General features: G+C 41.8%; 1 protein-coding gene across 2 annotated transcripts in view; it reads right to left on the bottom strand.

Moving 5' to 3' along the window:
* The window catches only part of RGS10 (regulator of G protein signaling 10), a 42,424-nt gene extending 22,651 nt beyond the window's left edge, over positions 1 to 19,773 (bottom strand). The window contains exons 1-2 of one of the 2 annotated variants that reach the window (XM_061635839.1): positions 19,286 to 19,773; positions 5,804 to 5,919 (exon numbers count right to left, since the gene is read on the bottom strand). In XM_061635839.1, the coding sequence (XP_061491823.1) occupies positions 5,804 to 5,919; positions 19,286 to 19,610 (441 nt within the window). In that variant the 5' untranslated portion in view covers positions 19,611 to 19,773. The remainder of the gene's footprint in view (positions 1 to 5,803; positions 5,920 to 19,285) is intronic. The other variant, XM_061635838.1, reaches the window with a different exon arrangement.
* Between the last annotated feature and the right edge of the window lie 780 nt (positions 19,774 to 20,553).

The following is a 20,553-nucleotide window of genomic DNA, read 5'->3' as shown; positions in this document are numbered from 1 at the left end:
CTTTGTACACCAAAACTAAAAGCTTGAACTTGGCCCGGTAGCAAATGGGCAGCCAGTGCAATTCTTTCACCAGCGGGGTAACATGTTGGCAATACCCTGTCCCAGTGAGCAGCCTCGCCACCACATTTTGCACCAGCTGAAGCTTCCAGACCAACCTCAAGGTTAGCCCCACAAAGAGTGCATTACTGTAATCCAGCTTGGAGGTTACCAGGGCATGGACCACAGTGGTCAGGATATCCCGGACCAGAAACGGCCGCAGCTGTCTTACTAGCCAAAGCTGGTAAAAGGCACTCCTAGCCACTGAGGTCACCTGGGCCTCTAGCGACAAAGATGGATCTAGGAGCACCCCCAGACTACGGACCTGCTCTTTCAGAGGGAGTACGACCCCATCCAAAGCAGGCAACTGACCAATTATCTGAACCTGGGAACCACCAACCCACAGCGCCTCTGTCTTGCTAGGATTCAGACTCAGTTTATTGGCCCTCATCCAGCACACCACTGAGTCCAGGCACTGGTCCAGGGCTTGCACGGCCTCTCCCGATTCAGATGGTACAGAGAAATAGAGGTGGGCATCATCAGTGTACTGCTGACACCCGCCCCAAATCTCCTGATGACCACTCCCAACGGCTTCATATAGATGTTAAACAGCATGGGGGACAAGATGGTACCCTGTGGCACCCCACAGCACAACTGTGAGGGGACTGAAAGACTATCACCCAATGCTATTTTCTGAAAACAACCTTGGAGATAGAATTGAAACCACTGTAAAACAGTGCCTCCGATGCCCATCTCACCAAGTCGGCCCAGGAGGATACCATGGTGAATGGTATCAAAAGCTGAGTAACAGGGTCACACTCCGCCTGTCCTTCTCTCGATAAAGGTCACCCATAAGGGTGACCAAGGCTGATTCAGTCCCATAACCAGGCCTGAACCCAGACTGGAACGGGTCAAGATAATCTGTTTCATCCAATAGTACTTGCAAGTGCTGTGCTACAACCCTCTCAATCACCTTCCCTAAGAAGGGGTATTTGCAACCGGGTGGTAATTGTCGCAGACCAATGGGTCCAGGGTGGGCTTTTTCAGAAGCGATCAGATCACTGCCTCTTTCAGGGAGGCTGGAACCACTCCCTCCCATTATGATGTGTTGACCACACCCTGGATCCACTCGGTCAACCCCCCTTGGCAAGCTTTAATAAGCCAAGGGTCAAGAGAACACATTGCTGGCCACATTAATGCAAGCACCTCGTCTATGTCATCAGGCCGCATCAACTGAAACTGTTCCCAAGAAGTTGCAGCAGACATTGCACTGGACACCTCATTGGGGACTACAGTAGGTATGGATGGGGCATCAAGGCTGCTGCAGACGCGAGCAACTTTACCCTCAAAGTGCCTTGCAAACAATTCACAGTGGGCCTCCGAAGAGTCTAAGACTCCATTTCCTGGAGTTGATGTCAACAGACCCCTGACAATATGGAAAAGCTCCTCTGGATGGCTACTTGGGGATGCGATGGAGGCAGAGAAGTGGGCCTCCGCTGCCCTCACTGCCACACAGTAGGCACAGTTATGTTTTACTCTTGCCCGATCAGCCTCACAGCACGTCTTTCGCCATTTGCGCTCTAGTCGTCATCCAGCCTGTTTCATTGCCCTTGGTTCACTGGTGTACCAAGGTGCAAACCGGGCTCTGCAATGCCAGAGAGGGTGCTCGGGAGCAATCTAGTCACAAGCCCAACACACCTCGCTGTTCCACAGCGTGACAAGGACTTCAACAGGGTCACCTGCTCTATCTACTGGGAACTCCCCCAAGGCGTTCAGGAATCCAGTGGATTCCATTAGTCTCCGGGGCGGACCATCTTAGTCTGTCCACCACCCCTGCAGGGAAGGATTGGAGCTACAAGTCTAAACTTCACCAGGAAGTGGTCTGACCATGACAATGGGGTGACATCCACCCCCCTATCACCAGACCACCCCTTCCTCCACCTGGAGCAAAAACCAAGTCGAGGGTGTGCCTTGTCCTATGCATCGGGCCGGTGACAACTTGAGATAGCCCCATGGTCATCATGGAAGCCATGAAGTCCCGAGCCAGAACACCAGAGGCAGCCTCAGCATGGACATTGAAATCACCCAAGACTATCGTTCTGGGCTCCTCCAACACCACAGCTGAGATGGCCTCCACCAGCTCAGTCAGAGAAGCTGCCAGGCAGCAGGGTGGACCGTACACCAGCAGCAACCCTAGTTTCCTGTCTCCTTGGCCTGACACCACGTTTCCTGGTGACAGAGATGGAAGTTCTGTAGACGACAGCATTTTTACATTTTAGTTTTCATTTTAAAAGCTTGGTACAATGGCTATCATTACTAATACGAAGAACTAACTAAATAAAAAAAATTAAATAAAAAGGTCTAAAAGCAGAGACGACCACTTCATAGGCTACATCTCTAACCATTAGGCAACTTAGAAGAGCTCAATTCAAGGGCCATAATACTAGCTATTATTTCAAATGTATAACCTGCACTTCCTCCTCAAAAGAGAGGGCAGGGTGGCTCACAATAATAAGATGATATAAAAATAATTTAAAACAGCATTTCAGAAAGCAGTTAAGAACAGCAGTGTAAAAATTTTGTAAGACTATTGGCCAAAAACCTGGATAAATAAGAAAGACTTTATATGTTTTTTGAATGAAGCTAAAGAGGGGGACCGACTGATTTTCCTTGGGAGTTCCAGTCTGGGTGCTGCCACAGAGAATGCCCTGTCTCATATGTTAGCCCCTTACTATATGCACCAGCTCAACCATGTGGAGAGTCTCCATGCCAGTGCCAGGAGCCACCATAAACATGCAGCTATGGAAGTGGCTTTCAATAGACACTGATTTCAACAGTCCATTGATTTCAGTGGGTCTACTCCAAGTGTGATTAACATTGGGTATTACCCTTTGTTTTCAGCCAAGGCTTATGTGCTTAAGTGCTGAACTTTTAAAGATTTCACACTCTTCTTCAGACTGCACTCTTGTCAAACATGACAGAATCAGTCTAGAAAGAAGTACTGCCTTAACAATTTTGCCTATGATCCCCAAGCCATTTATTCCAAAGAAGTGTCACTAAATTTACTCAGGCCAACCTCAGAATAAATTATTTGAGAAATATTCTCTCTCTCTCTCTCCCTTCCTCACCTACTCCCTTCCCATTCTCTATATTGGGGTTTTTTGCTTCTGCCTTGGGGATGTTTTGCTTCCCCACCCTTTCCCTCCCCCTCATTTCTCTCCCCCCCCACACACTTCTGTGCTCTGTTTGCTGTTTGTTTTGAAACGTATGGGGGTAAAATTGGTTGGTCTGATTGGTGGTTGGGCAGTGTTTATAGCTCAGAGTGAGAGCCTGAGCAGTTGCTCACTCCTGTTCAGAGGGAGAGTCTCACAGGCACAGAGCTGTCCCCTACCCCAGGTATCAGGTGAGGAAGGAGTGAATACACCATTGATTTATTTTTACTTTAGTTCTAAGGCTGTATGTTATCTGGTCAGTTGTGTTGTACAAAGTGATTAGTTTGGAATTTGGAAGTGTATAGATTTAATAGTATGTTATTTTTTAAAAAAATTATTTGATTAATTTTCTGTACTGTGCTTGTTATTTTGTACATCGTTTTGGGATTGGTTTATTGTTTTGTTTGTTTAGTATATTGTTTCTATACCTTTGTACAGTAGGGCCCCACTCATACGGCGGGTTACATTCTGGACCTCTGCTGAAAAGCGAAAACCGCTGCAAAGCGGAACTCATTGAATAGAATGGTGCGCGATGCCCGAAAACCGCCGTAAAGGCGGAACAAGCGCCGTATGCGTCTAATTGAGACCACTGCATTAGTGAAGCACTGTAAACAAAGCGCTATAAAGCGGGACCCTACTGTATTGTATTTTATCCCTAGTTTGCATACCGCTCTTCAAATTATTACTATTGTTGTTATTGTTATTATTATTATATCCCACCCCTCAACCCAGAAGTAGCCCAGGATGGCAAACAAAATCACTAAAAACATCTTAATAACATCTTAATAAGTCTTTTAAAAAATATATTTAAAAACTATTAATATTTACATAATATTTAAATATTTAAAATAAATTAAAAATATTTCTTTATTTGTTTTATTAAATTTATATCCTGCTGTTCCTCCCACAAGGAGCCCAGGGCAGCAAACAAAAACACTAAAAACACTCTAAAATATCTTAAAAACAAAAAGCCTTTAAAGCACATTAAAACAAAACATATTTAAAAATGTCTTTTTTTTTATAACAGCTTTAAAAACATCTTAAAAAGCAATTCCAACACACACGCAGACTGGGATAAGGGCTCTACTTAAAAGGCTTGTTGAAAGAGGAAGGTCTTCAGCAGGCACCGAAAAGATAAGAGAGATGGTGATTGTCTAATAATTAAGGGGAGGGAATTATAAAGGGCAGGTGCCACAACAATAAAGGTCTGCTTCCTTATTATGCATAATGGACCCCCAGATGAGATGGTATCTACAGGAGGCCCTCACCTACAGAGTGCTGTAACTGACTGGGTATATAAGGGGCAAGACAATCTTTCAGGTATCCTGAAAGCATAGGGCTTTAGACACCAAAACCAGCACCTTGAACTTAACTTGGCAATTAATGGGCAGCCAGTGCAATTCTTTCAGCAATGGGTAACATGATGGCAATATCCTGCCCCAGTAACCAGCCACACACTGCATTTTGCGCTAGCTGCAGCTTCCGAACCAACCTGAAGAGTAGCCCCACACAGAGCGCATTACAGTAATCCAGCCTGGAGGTTACCAGTGCATGGACAAAGTGGTCAGGCTATCCTGATCCAGAAACAGCCAGAGCTGCCTTACCTACTCAAGCTGGGAAAAGGCATTCCTAGCCACTGAGGCCACCTAGTGGATCTAAGAGCACCCCCCAGACTGCTCTTTCAGAGGGAGTCCAATCCTATCCAAACCAGGCAATTGCCCAATTATCCAAACTTGGGAACCACTTACCCATAGCATCTCTGTCTTGCTAAGATTCAGAGTCATTTTATTGGCCCTCATCCAGCCCACTACCGAGTTCAGGCACTGGTCCAGGGCTTGCACGGTCTCTCCCTATTCACATTACTGAAAAATAGAGCTGGATATCATCAGCATACTACTGATACCTCACCCCAAATCTCCTAATGACTACTCCCAACAGCTTCATATAAAAGTTAAACACCATTGGGGACAAGATGGTATTCTGGAGCACTCCACAGCACAACTGCTAGGGGGTCAAAGACAATCACCCAATGCCATTCTCTGAAACCAACCCTGGAGATAGGATCAGCAACACTGTACATCAGTGCCTCTGATACCCATCTCACCAAGTTGGCCCAGGATACCATGGTCAATAGTATCAAAAGCTGCTGAGAGATCAAGTAAGAATAACAGGGTCACATTCCCCCATCATTCTCCTGATAAAGGTCATCCATCAGGTCGACCAAGGCTGATTCAGTCCCATAACAAGGCCTGAACCCAGATTGGAATGGGTCAAGCTATATGTTACATTGTATATTGATTTTCTTTGTTGTTGATTTGTATTTTTGTATATGATTTTGTTATTCTTTTGTATGGTACTGAACCTTTACTTTGTATGTTTTCAGATTGTTTTATTGTACTTGCTTATTTTTGTACATCACTTTGAGATTATTTAAAAATAACGCGATTAAGAAATTATCTAGATAAGTAATACAATCAGATTCAATATTGCATATACAACATATTGTTGGAAGCAGTATTTCAGTATATGCGGGCAATAATAGATAAGATAGCAACCCTAAATCTCTTGACGCCTTCTGGATCCTCCAGTAAATTTTCTAGCGATGTAGCCCATCTTGTGGTACCAATTAAACTTTGGTGGCTGCTGCTTGGCTTGCTGTCGTCATTTATTTCTGAAAAATAAAACAGTTAATATTATCTTTACACCTCCGTCATGCCTTATAAGCATTGAAGTGTTTCTTCCTGGGAAAAGGCCTTTAGACTTTTAACCACTCTGCATCTATGAAAGCATTTGAAAGCTCATGCTGTAGATATATATTTCAGTGCTGTGTCATTTAGCCTAGAATTGCCCACAGATCTCAGTGTTCAGGATCAAAGGCTTCTTACTGCCCCTTAGCATTCTAGCCCAAGGCTTACAAGAGGCTGTGTGATGTCAAAAGAATACAGAAAGCTGCTTTACATGAGAGACCTCGTCTATCAACAATTCCATCAAGGAAAAAAGGGGGAAGACAGCAGAAGAAGCCAGTGTGGCTTCACAGAAAGCTTAGAGATGACCTGACAACAACAAAAGGACACATACAAGAAGGAAGGCCAGACCACAAAGGAAGAGTACAGACAAGTAGCACGGAATTGTAGGGATGGTGTCAGGAAGGCTGAAGCAGAGAATGAGCTGAACTTAGCAAGAGATGCCAAAAGCAACAAAAAAGCTTTCTTCATGTACATCCAAAATAACATACAGAGAAAAGAAATGGTGGTACAGCTACTCAATGAGGATGGCAAAATGATAATAGATGACAAAGAATAGGCAGAAGCACTCAATTCCTACTTTGGCTCAGTCTTCTCCCAAAAGAGGTCTATGACCCTCCTGGGGAACGTGAAGTTGAAAGAGCAGGATTGCAGCTAAAGATTGATAGACAAATGGTCAAGGAATCAGTCTGAATGAGTTCAAATCTCCAGGACCCAATGAACTGCATCCTAGAGTATTGAAGGAACTGTCTGAAGAACTCTCAGAACCACTGTCTATTATCTCTGTGAAGTTGTGGAAGATGAGTGAAGTGCCAGACAACTGGAGGAGGGCTAATGTCCCTATCTTCAAAAGGGGCAAAGAAGAAGGAACCTCGGAACTATAGACTAGTCAGCCTGACATCAATCCCTGGGAAAATTCTGGAGCAGATTGTAAAGCAGCCAATCTGTAAGCACCTTAAAAACAATGCAGTGATTACTAGAAGCCAACATGATTTATCAAGAACAAATCCTGCCAGACTAATCTTATCTCACTTTTTGATCAGGTAACCTCCCTGGTAGACTGTGGGAATACTGTGGACAAAATATATCTTGACTGCAGCAAACTGGTGACAGAGTGCCCCATGATATTCTGATTAGCAAGCTAGCTAAATGTGGGCTGGATGGAACAACTATCAAGTTGATCCACAGTTGGCTACAGAATTGTACTCAAAGAGTGCTTTATCAATAGTTCCTTCTCAAACTGGGGGGAAGTAACAAGAGGGGTATTGCAGGGTTCGATCCTGAGTCCAGTGCACTTCAACATCTTTATTAATTACTTGGATGAGGAGGTGCAGGGAATGCTTATCAGATTTGCTGATGATATAAAATTGGGAGGGATAGGTAATACCTAAAACAGAAACAAAATTCAAAGTGATCTTGATAGGCTGGAGCACTGGACCGAAACAACAGAATGACATTTAACAGGGATAAGTGCAATGTTCTACACCTAGGAAAAAGAAACCAAATGCACAGTTACGAGATGGGGGATACTTGGCTCAGCAATACTACGTGTGAGAAGGACCTTGGGATTGTTGTTGACCACAAGTTGAATATGAGCCAACAGTGTGATGTGGCTGCAAAAACAGCAAATGCTATTTTAGGCTGTATTAACAGAAGTATCATTGCCAACTTGCATGAAGTATTGATTCCCCTCTATTCGGCACTGGTTAGACCTCATCTTGAGTACTGTGTCCAGTTCTGGACACCACACTTTAAGAATGCAGACAAACTGGAACAGGTTCAGAGGAGGTAAACGAGGATGATCAAGGGATTAGAAACAAAGCCCTATGAGGAGGGACTGAAAGAACTTGGCATGTTGAGAAGACTGAGGGGAGATAGATAGCACTGTACTTGAAGTACCTGAAAGTACTTTCAAGGTCAGGATCTCTTCTTGATCATCCCAGAGAGCAGGACATGGAATAATGGGCTCAAAGTGAAATGCGACAATGCAACCAATTACCTAGAGAGGTAGTGGGCTCTATGGCACTGGAGGCATTCAAGAGGCAGCTGGACAGCCACCTGTCGGGAATGCTTTGATACGGATTCCTGCATTGAGCAGGGGGTTGGACTCAATGGCCTTATAAGACCCCTTCCAACTCAACTATTCTATGAATTTTGTTATGGTTGGTATGGTATTGCATTTACGCAATCATCACTGTCCTTTGTTTTTCTTTTTCTATTTGCATTCCATTTACCTTCAACCTCACTCCCTTACATCCATAGAAGCAACAACAGTGGTTCCAAACGTGCAGCTCCACCTCTAGGGAGGTGGTGAGCTCTCCAACACTGGAGGCATTCAAGAGGCAGCTGGATAGCCGCCTGTCAGGTATACTTTAAGTTGGATTCCTGCATTGAGCAGGGGGTTGGACTCGATGGCCTTATAGGCCCCTTCCAACTCTACGATTCTGTGATTCTATCTCTTATATACCCAGTAGGTCACTGCAGCCTGTGGAAGAGCTTTTCCTTAAAGTCCTGAATATCAAAAGCTTGCTCCACAGTAAGTTAGACCACAGCTTTTAGTGTGGTTGTCCCTGTTCTATGGAACGTTTCTGAGATACAACAGGCACACACAATCAGCACTTTCTGGAAACAACTGAAGGCATTTTTGTTCCAACAAGCTTTCCAAGCTGGATTAATAGCCATGGGTGTCTACTTTGTAGTTTTTAAAAAAAATATCTGCTTTTATTTTGTGTTGTTTTTAACGGTTTTCAGCTATATTTTGTACATCACCTTGAAATGTGTGTGGATGGTGATTAATTATATATTGTCTACTCTGACTGGCAACAGCTCTGTAGGGTTTCAAACAGCGATCTTTTCCCTCATCTGCTATCCTTAACACTGGAGATGCTAGGGATTGGACCTGGGCCCTTCTTCATACAAAACATGTGTTCTGCTACTGTGCTATAGTCTCTCTCCAAAGAAAGCTGAGCTAATGACACTGTACAGGTGACAACAAATTGGAAAAAACAAAAACTCAATTCTTCATCTTTGAAATGCATAAGCTGCTGTAATTTACAAAAAAATGAAATAAAACACTGTTGTCTTAATGAGTTCAATTCTTTCACAAATATACCACAAAAATTGTACAAGCTCTTATGCAAAAAAGTAGCAGCAGGTTTCTGGAACTGTCAATGCTACTAGCTGCTTTAGCTCATCCCCACCAAAGGTATGAGACAACATTTGGTAAGATGCCAACACCCTTTCCAAAATTAAGACCTTGAGAGCAGGGTAGGCATGTGTACATGTGTGTGAAGAAGGAACGTGGCTTTGTTAGGGAAAAGGATGTTTGAAGCTAGTTGTTTTTGTGGGAAGCTGAATGCAATTGCATACAAGTTTTTCATGCAGTTCCATAAATGAACATGGTGCTGAACAACATTTTTCTTGTAATTTTAAGGTAGTCGGAGCACTGCTTAAGAACTGTGTAAATATTTTAACTAATATTATGGTACCTACATAGGAGAAAATGGCATAATGCTGAATTTTTGAAGAGATTGAATATATCAAACCATAAGATTCAGCTTAACCCTACCCTCTGTACTTCCTTTAGTTCCCTCATTTTTCTTTCTTCCATCTCTATTTCAATTCACCTTTTCTCTCCTTCACACTAAGTCTGGTAGCAACAGCATAGATGGCTTTCACTCAACCAGCAACCACACTAGTGAAGGAGCCTCAGATAGTTGCAACAGGTTGAAAAAACTGGCATCTACCCTGCCATGCGCCTCTGGATGCAGGTAGAGGAACAATGTAGATATAGTGATGCAGACGCTTTCCCATCTCCACTTCCACTTTTTTTTGATGAACTTGGGTGGGACTGAAATGTCTTCGTAATGCTGTGAGAGAAGGCTATGAACAAGGGGTATTTGGATTTTCCTCCCAAAGGCTGCAGACAGGGAATTAGCTCCAATCAGTCTCCAGGCAGCGTGTTGTACAGGCTTCCTTTAGAGATTCTAGCATTAGAATAGGCATACTTGCCTGTTTGTCAAAGTGAATGTAGCAATTACTTTCTAACATCACCTAAGTGTTAAATTGTCCACATTACTTTCATAAACCTGAAAGTTCAGCTGCTATATTACTGTGCTGCCTAGCATAGAACCACTCTATGAGGACTAAACATATTTATTTCTTTTCCTTCAAATATTAAAGAGGAAGTAGCCCTATAAAACAGAGAGAGAAAACTCGTAGAACCGCCACAGAAAAATCTCCCTACATTTTGAGCATTCAAATTACCTGATCTAATTACAGATCCATTATTCTTGTTTTGATTTCCAGACATTTTTCAGATTACTACTTAGTTGTAATTTGCATCAGTTTTTAGTTCACATTTTTTTCCTTGTAAGGAACTAAGATGCACAAGTGCATATGCACATTTGTTAAATCCCAGTGGAAAAAAATAGTACTGATAGGCTAAAGGTCTGATAGGCTCAGTGGTATACCATAACACTGAAGTCCTTTGCATGCAGAAAATCCATGCTTAATTGCTAACCTCTTCAGTTAAAAAGATCAGGCAGTAGTTGGTGGGAAAGACTCCGCCTGCTAGTCAAAGTAGACAATGCTATGCGAGATGGACAAGTAATATCATCTGGTATAAGGCAGTTTCCTGTGTTCCAGAGGTTTCCGATTCACTCTCTGGCATCTCATGTAGGGGAGCTACCTCTGCCCAAGACCCTGAAAACAATGCCAGTCATTTATTTATTTATTATTTGATTTATATCCAACCCTTCCTCCCAGCCCAGGGCCCAAGTCATAGACAAATATTGGCCACTGGTCTGATCATATCAGGGTATAAGGCAGCTTCATTTGTTGTTCTGCTTATGTAAAAAGACATAGCGCCATGAAGGTGACTGGCTTGTGGAAATCTTATTCAACCAAAAAATGTTGGCTTCTGAAATTTCACCAGATATTGCCCCACTGTCTTCATACTGTATGAGTTACAACCTTTTGTGTGTGTGTGTGTGTGTGTCTTTGGCCAACTTTTTTTACTTACCCTGCTGCTACAGCAATCTGACAAGGAGAAATTAAGTAGGACAAACCTTTCCTATCACTTTATTTCCATGCCAGGAAAGGCTTCCAATGCCAATTTTCTGCATTCCATGCTGCTGCTAAAGGAGCAGGAGCATTTTTTTAAAGCGGCAATTCTATTTGTGTCCTGAGTTTTCAGAGCACCACAGAATAAAGAATAGCAATTGCAGTAGTGTGACATCCTGGTTACTTTGTGACATACACAATGATATGGAGACTGGGCAGTATAAACTACCCTACACTGTCTCCAGTACTGTCTCAAAGTGCTCTGCTTGTAAAAGGAGACTTGTCTCCATTCCCAAAATATATTTTTTTGGCAGAAAATCTGTATGTGAGCAAGCTTTTGTACTGATCTAGCAGTGGATATGGCACAAATGGCATTAGAGAAGAAACCATATATCCCTTCACCAGACCTTGTCATCCATTATGGCTTTATTCACACATTAAATTTCCTAAAGCCATGAATTAGGTAGCACGAAAATGCTGAAGTTGTGAAAGGAAAACCTGGACCGTCCCTTCTTTTTCTGCTTACTACATGCTTTTTTTAAATTGCAGGCTTGCAGATTTTTCCTTGTAGTTTGTATTTTTACTCTACTCTTAGCAAGTGGACATCCTTTGTAGCATTTGATGCAGCTTGCTGAATTCATTCTTGTGCCCCACAAGGACAACTGGCCCTATATTGCTTTAATATTTAATTATTAAATTTGTATCTTGCCTTTCCTCCAAAGAGCTCTTCCAACCATGCATTGTGAAGTTGATTAGGCTGAGAGACACCAATTGGCCCATGTTTACCCACTGAACTTCATGGCTGACTAGGGTAGTGAACTTGGGTGTCCGCAGCCCTGGTCTGCCACTATAGTCACTACACCAAGCTGACTAAAGACTGTAACCAGAGCATCATGGTCAAAGGTTTTATGAACTTTCTGAGTATGAGGAGCCTGCAAATAAGTTACAACGTGTGTATGTCAGGTCCCGCTGATTGCTTAAGTCCTTGATTTTTAAATGCCTATAGAATATTGTTGTGGACCATACATAGATGAGGCTGATTAATACTTTTTATCATGACACAGAAGAAAGGTTTTAAAGTGCAAAGGGTGTTTTCTTCCTATTAAAGCTTTCCCATTCAATCCATGGAAAGGTGGCAGTTCCAATCTGCCCTCTTTATATAGGCTAGCAAAAACATCTGCATGTGCAGGACTTCTGAGTGTGAACTATAGCATTACAGTTTTTTTCCAGCCAAGGAAAAACTTCTTCAGTATTATAAAAAATACACACAGAAATAGGAACTAATTTGGTTGGTTCTATTTCTTAGCAGAGTTGTAAAAATACAAGCAGCAGAATGAGAATAAACCAGCCCCACTTTTCTCTATATAAATAACAAGAGACACAATCCTTTAGGTAAAAAAAAAAATATGTTTACTTACGACCTCTGCATATGTTCAGAAACATAGGTTCTAGCTTAGATGAAAGAAAAAAAGTCTCAGTCCATCTTGGTCTTTAGCAATGGATGCACTTAGCAGAGAGCATCTTACCATGCGGCCTCTCTCAATAGGTAGGAAGATCAGCAATGGAGATTATTCAAAAATCCCCCAGGACAAAGGAGGAGGAAGTCAGGTAACTAAACCCCACCCATTAGGAAGTTACATCATGGTAAACAGGTACATGGGATATTTCCCAAATATCCCTTGAAGTGACCATGCAATATTTGCCAATTCCAACAAAAATTACATTAACAGACACATGCTCAGTGTGAGAAGGGAGGCTGTACCCAGACATATTTCCATCTTCTCCCCTCAGTTCCTCTTTAATATTGTCACATTCTGCAAGACATATGCCAACAAGTCCATATTGGCCTGTAGGAAAATTCCAAAAATCTATTGTAAGGCAATACCTTTATTGGACTGGAAATGGACTGCCTTCAAGTTGATTCCAACTTATGGCGACCGCATGAATAGGGTTTTCATGGTAAGCGGTATTCAGAAGTGGTTTACCATTGCCTTCCTCTGAGGCTGAGAGGCAGTGACTGGCCCAAGGTCACCCAGTGAGCTTCAAGGCTGTGTGGGGATTCAAACCCTGGTCTCCCAGGTCGTAGCCCAACACTCTAACCACTACTCCACACCTTTATTAGGCCAGCCAAATTACCACTAAATTGTGTGCAAGCTTTTGAGTTTTCCAGCACTCTTCATCAGGCAAGGGTTCTCAAACTGTTGTCCATGACCTTAATTCAGATGGTCCATGGTGTGTCTATGAAGAACACTTATAATAAAGGGTTCACTTACAACAAAATACAACGTTTTATAAAAATAAAATACAATAAAAGCAATAAAATAAAATTGAAAATCATACAGCATCTAGCACAGGGCATTACAGTTGCTACAAAAAGCAGATTAAGTTACTGAAACTATCAGTAATTTTTAAGTAGTCCAAGAGAAAAGTTTGGAAACAACTAGGTTAGATAGTAAACAACAATGGGATGGGGAGGGGAGAATGTTTGGTCAGATCTTGAGTTTTTATCTGGTCACCATCTTGAGACTCTAATCAGATGCAGACTCCTTGACTTTGGCATCAGCCAGAAAAATCTTCTCCTCCCCCCCCAAATTGCATCATTTACCAACTAGTCTGATTTAGAGTTTTAGAGAAGCTTGCACACAATTTGTGGTATTTTGGTTGAATTATGGTGTTACTCAAAAATGGAGTGGCTAGGCAGGTAAAATGAGGTGAATGTGAGGTCTAGTAAGCTTACACTTTTTAGTATCTTCTTTGTATGCTAGATATTTTGTTAAAACCTTTTAAACAATAAGTATTTTTAAATAAACCAAATAAAATGTACATGAAAAAGTGGGGAAGGGGGAAAGAGAGAGCCAGTGCATAGTGATTAGAGTGTCTAACCAGGACCTGGGAGACCAAATCACCATTCAGTCATGACGCTCAATGGGTGACTTTGGGCCAGACACTCTCTCTCTGTCCTTAACAGGGTTGTTGGGAGGATAAACTGAAGAGGGGGAGTACCATGTAATGCCACCCTGAGCTACTTGGTGTGAAGGTGGGATAGAAAAGTAATAGTAATCATAAATGAAGTGCAGCTTCTTCCATCACTGCAGCAATGTGACAGCAATGTTGAAATGTTAAAGAGGCAACTCTTTAAGGTATCAGAGCTCTCTCAGGAATTTAGCAATCCTAAACTCTAGTCTAGACAAAAACTAGATGTCAGAGGAGCAGACTACAGGAATATACGTAGTTCCTTTTGGCTTACCCTTCATAAGAGTCTCTCTCATTTTAGATTACAGATAGATCAAAGTACTCCTTGAAGATTTTATTATTTCCTTTGTTTGGCTATTAAAGAGTTACTGAATGCCAAGAATAATGATATATAGAAGTGTTTCATATTTTCATTTAGATTTAGCTTTTGATCTTCTGGTGGGAGTACTTACTTGCTATGGTTGATGTATCTCAGGAAGCTGATTATTTTTTTATTTTCTGGAAGCTGATTTGTCGGAAAAATTGACCCAGCAGCAGCGGCTGTTGGAATGAATAGTTTGCTGGATTTGTCTTTGTTTGTTTTGTTCTTTACTAGAATGGCAGTTGTTGGGTTTATAATTGAGCTTTTATCCTACTAAATACTATTGTAAAAATGATTTTCTTCCTCTGAAAATGCAACAAGATAGCAGATTATGTAACAAAATGCTGCACTAGAACATTCAGTGGTTATAGGAAGAGAGACAATTCAAACTGTCTTGTGGTGTGATGGTAATACCACCAGCTCAGAAATCTAACTCTTGTGGTGCTCCCCACCTCCAAAAAAAATACTTTCACCGCTTTGAACTTGTGCAGTGTAAACCTATGCATGTTTGTTCAGAAGTAAGTCCCATTGAGATAAATGGTACTTATTCCCAGGTAAGTGTGCCCAAAGTCATGACATGTGCATTCAGCAGCTAAAGTTGATCATAGATGCTGATTTATTTTAATCTTTTAGTAGCTGTTTTAAATTAATTCAAAACAATTAAATATGTCTTTAATCTTTTTAACTGTTTTATTAATAATTTTAATGTTTTGTAAACTACTTAGAGGTCTTTACATTCAAGCAGTTTATTTTGTTAGATAAATAAATGAAATAAAGGTTTGTTAATTTCAATGGGTTTGAGTCATGACTAACTTTAACTAGATCAAGCCACTGTGTTTTAGATTTACCTTGTATTTGCCTATATAAACCTCAAGGGAAACAGACCACTGCCAGCAAAGGGAAGTGTGTGCATGCCTCCTAGCTCCCTGGTGGGCCCTCTCCTCCTTGTTCAGGTCAAGTTACATGAGAGCTTATATGGGAGGTGCCTACAGACTGCCCATTCCCCATAATATCCCACTGCGCATGCACGTTATGTGCACCCATGTGTATATATGCGCTCTCCTTTAGCCCTATGGGGATCCCTCTATACTTGGGCTGTGTCTCTGCAAGTAATGATTACACTCAAAGGGTTAAAAAATCATAGTTCAGTATGTATGCATGATTAGGGTCCCAACCAGCAAATATATGATGTCTGAAAATCCTTAGCCTTTATACACTGATGCCTTTCTTGTTGACTACAAAATATTAATCAATAGCATAAATGCACAATGCACATATAAAGTTTCTTATGTTAAAGGTGAGAAAATAGGTACCCAAGACTTAGGACAAAAAAAACCTGGCACAACAGGCACAACTTAAAACAAGTGATATTCATAACTGAGCTCACTTACCTAACTACAACGCAAAACAATTTTGCTTGTACTGAGACAATTTTGAAACACTACCAGTGCAATTGCATGCCTACTTCAAAGTAAGACCCATTGAGCTGAATGGTATTTATTCCCACGTAAGAGTGCACAGGTACTAGTGAGACTGCAATATTAAGCACACTTACTGAGAAGTCCCACTGATATCTGCTATTCCTTCTTCAAAATAATATATTTAGGACCTGGTGGAAGTCACAGAACTCCTACTAGCTTGTACTAGCTAAGCATTTAAGGCTGACTTAGATTATCTTCTCATTACTTACATCTCTGCCTCACCAAACATGAGCTAAAAAGCAAACAAATCTATAAACAATGTTAAATGACTATAAACAGCTTCATCCCTTTGTTTCTTTTGTTTGAATAGCAATTCTGCTAACAATGTTAGGAAATTAGACTACTTTTAACAACTATTACACCTTTGATAGGACAACTTATTTTATGCTTCGTTCCCAGTCATGTCTGCGTTCTGCAGAATGCTGAGAAAACAGCAGTGATATATTATCCATCAGTTTGATTTCTCGTACATTACATTTATCTAAAATCGTAAGAATACTCATTCCTTTTCAAATTCCAGCTTGGAACTAAGAACTCATGGTCCACTATGGGTCATTCCTAGCTGAACAATTAAAGAGGTACATTCCTCTTACTTTCCATGTAGACCAGAATCACTTGAGAAGTTTCATATGCATACTTTCTTCAAGGAGCTGTTGCTTCTAAAGGACATGTGGACTACAGTAGCATGCACTCTGAATGTCTGGGTTTGCTCAAATTACAAACCCAAACATCCTCTTTTGAATCATTGGTTTCTACTTTTAACTACAAGGAAGGAAACTTAAAAGACATTCTGCACATGTAGCAGATTTGGGAGCATTCACCAGGCACATTTACCATGTCTGAAAACAAAAAAAAGCTAGGTTTAAACCACACTTGTTTTCTCACAAAACAGAATTCAAGTGTGATGACACTTCTGTTACACATTTCAATCCTAATCTCTTAGAAACTTTTGCTTGATTTTGTAGTCCAACTTTTCCACACAGACTATTATGTTAGTTTAATTGATCCAAGCTTCTGAATTTTTCACATCAATGATCTATTGTCAATTACTTCCAAAGCATATGTATTTTGTACAATAATTGTTAAAAGAACAATTAATTGGGACTTAAACTTGGTCATCACATTTCAACATATTAGTAAACTGGAAAAGTGAGAAGAATGATAAAGTATTTGGGATATATTTGGAACATATGAGAAAACACTGGAGAAGACAGAATTTAAGCTAGAGAAAACATTATAAGGAAGATGTATTTTCTTGTATCTGAAAAAGCTGGTGTATACAAGTTGGAAAACATGAAGGGAAAGAAAAAATGGATTTAAGATTCCAGTCCCAGAAAGTGTCGTATTTCTGCTTGAGTTTCAGACAAATGTGTTTTGAATTGTAATGCTGAGTTTAGGCTGAATATTTGGGGAAACCCCTCCCAGATTGTAAGAACAACAAATCAGTGGACACCATAGCATCATCAGGGGAAGATTTTCAAAAGAGCTGGACCAGCATCCATCAGCAATGTATAAACTAAGAGATTTTCTACTTGTAGTCAGTTGGACTTGATGACCTTTGGGACCCTTTCACAACTTCTTCTTCCTTCAATTTTTTTTTTAAAAAAGAATACTGTGCACAACTTAGGGCTTTAATTCAAGCTAGGTTCTTTGGGGTCTATGCACCATCCTCAAAAACTGTAAAATACAATTATAAACAATACATAAAAGCATTCTTAAACAGGAACTCTAGAACAGAATCATTCTGTTCTACAGTGCAAATAAAGAGTAAGATCATTAAAATATTTTTGTTACACTTGATAATCCAAAACAAAAAATATAGATTGAGTTTATTCTGTTATTTTGGAGGCATTCAAAACACAAGAAGGTCCTGATATAAAGTTTTTTTGCCTTAATTTCAGTCAGATAATCAATATGAATACCAAAAGTAGCTATGACTCCATTCCATTTTAAACAAAACAAACAGCTTGATCCTTCACCAGAAGCTATTTTAATGCAATTTGTTGTTCTATGTATAGCTTATTTTCATTATGTATTTCATTTTGCTTTGCCATTTTTACCTAAAATATAGAGAGTGATATCCAACATTAATCGTACTCAGAAATCAGCAGACCTACTGAATGACTTAGTTGTGATACCACCCATATTTGCAAAATCGGAATAGTCAAATGGCAGATTGTTAGGAAATACTAATTCTAGCCTTCCACCATCAATACCTTCTAAAGACAATGATTATTATTTTGATAATTTCATCTCAACAGTCAGATTAAGACAGTAGATAATGAAGTATTCTAAAATAATATTGGTGCATATTTATCTATTATCGTGCATGAATTTTATGTAGCTGTTAAAATGCTGTGTTTCATGTTTCTAAAGGGAAAGGGAGTTAGGTCGAAATATTTAGCAAGAACCTGTATTGTTAAAAACATTTTAGTACAGACATGTTTTTCCATTTCAAACTTGGAAGTCAAAGTGAGCTGGAGATGGCTCAGCGTGAGCCCCTTGAGCTGCTGCTGGTGGAGTTTATGACTGTTTTTTATTAAATGTACGAAATGCATTTTCTTTTTAGAGAGGCGTGCAAACTAATTGCATTTGGCACCACCTTTCTCCTCGGTGCAGGACTCCTTCTGAAGCTCCATGGTATAGCAAAAGTAACAGCAGCAGGAGCAATCCAGCCTGTCTGTCTGACTCACAGGAAAGAAAAAGAGTGGGTTGACGAACGCATCTGGAAGCAAAGCTTGAGCCTCCACCTCACATTTCCAGATGCCTCACGATTCCTAAGGAGATGCCTCCTATAACAACACAGCTCCAGGACCAAAGCGGAGGAAAAATGAAGGCTCCCTTACTTCACAGCTCCAAATCATGTGTCTGACTGACCCTTTCCCTCCACCTCTCCTGTTGCTCTTCAAAATTTCGGTCTGGCAATCCCTAGCCAGACAGTCGAACTCAAAACCAAACGGCGAGCCCTCCTCTTTCGGCTCCATACTTCCTCTTGCCCCCTTTTCCTCTCTCTTTTTCTTTTGTTTGCGGCTTCGGGGAACAAATGAGGCAACTGCCCTGCTTATCTTCTTTATCAGTCCTGAAAAGCAAAATAGCAGCAGCAGCTGCACTGCAGCTCCCTGAGGGAACGGCGAAGACGAGGAGGCAGCCGCCACCATAGCAGAGCTTGCGGGTTAGTCAAGCTCCTTGGTGGTGGTGGTGGTGGGGTGAGACTGCCCCCTTAAAACACAGAAAAGCTAGACGCTTGTGGATACCAATAGCGGCGGCGGCAACCTAACCGTCCCACCCCCTCGACAGAAGATTGTCCCTTGTCAAGTTCAGGGCGGGCGCGCAGCATTTCTGCTCCACGGCCGTCCCGCGATCGGCACTCGCTCCCCTTGGCGGGAAAGTAGTTCCGCACATTCAAGAGCTTACCTGACGGAGGTCGCTTCCTGCTAAGCCTGCTCACCGCGCGGGTGAACATCTCTCGGTGGCAATTGCAGACCCGCGGCGTGGAGGAGGTCCTCGAGCTGGGCGCTCTCTCGGCCAGCGCCCGCCCAGCCTCCCTGGGAGGCGCCTTGTGCACCGCTTTGGGCGCGTTCTCCTTTTTGGCGCACGTCACGTCAGCTCTCATCTCCGCGGAGACGAGGAAGGGGGGCGGGGGACCCTCATCACCGAAGCGAGTTGCTGCAGAATACCAGCCTTGCCCCGCCTTAAGTTTGGCGGGAAACAGGAGGGGGCACTCACGAATGGTACTCATGGGGCCCGGCTCTTCACCGGGCGTGCACGCTCCTGGCGCGCGCTGTGCTGCCTGTGTTGGAAGAGCCTTTACGCCCTCTCCAGAGTGTGCCTGGGCATCTCGCAGACTGGAGAGATAGAGAGCCGAGGGAGGTTCACCCCACCCGACTAAAATTACAGGGCTTCCCTCCAGTTTAGCTGCATGTTTTATTAAGGCAGTAATCCTGTGCACACCTAACTTGGGAGAAGCGCTCACTGAAGGCGAGGGGACTTACTTCACATGCTGTACAATTCTAAAGCGGTCATGGGATGGCGACTAGCAAGACAGGCGTGCCAGTAACATCCACAGGAGCATATTAGCCCTGTGCAGCCTGGTTCTATCTGTACATTTTTAGTCTGAAGACTCATTGCATTCAGGAAAGTTTATTTAATTCCAAGTAAGGATGCACTAGGTTGTAGCCTTAGGTGCCAAAAAGTATATAATAAATTAAAGCTGCCCTGTAAATGACTAGTTAAGTAGGTCAGTGAAGTTATGAGATCTTATAGCTGCAGCATTTAGCTAGTCCAAAGCCACAGTTCTTTGCAGATAATGCAAAGGTATCGTGCACATACTCATACAAGCGGCATGTAGTCTGAGAAAGCAGATATTGTGCCTGTGTTAAGGAAGTACTGTGGAAATTAATAAGATTGCCTCCAGCTTTTGCAGCTACTCATAACGCTAGGAAGATCTCTCAGAATCCTGGATGAAGGAATGACGACAGCAAAAGTGAAATAAAACTCTCAGACCCGTATTCCTTTCTCAACCAGGGAATTCCTAGTGCTTTGCTTTGCAGCCGGAACAGGGAGATAGAGAGGTCAAGATATAATGAGTTTCTTACAGTTATTTTATCATTTTTATAATATACTCCTATAGTCCACCCTGTGTGGTCCACTATGTTACACAGCAGCTGGAAACGAAGAAAAGG

This window comes from Rhineura floridana, chromosome 7, assembly GCF_030035675.1.
Source record: "Rhineura floridana isolate rRhiFlo1 chromosome 7, rRhiFlo1.hap2, whole genome shotgun sequence".
Taxonomy (NCBI): Eukaryota; Metazoa; Chordata; class Lepidosauria; order Squamata; family Rhineuridae; genus Rhineura; species Rhineura floridana.
This window is presented reverse-complemented; position numbering and strand designations above follow the sequence as displayed.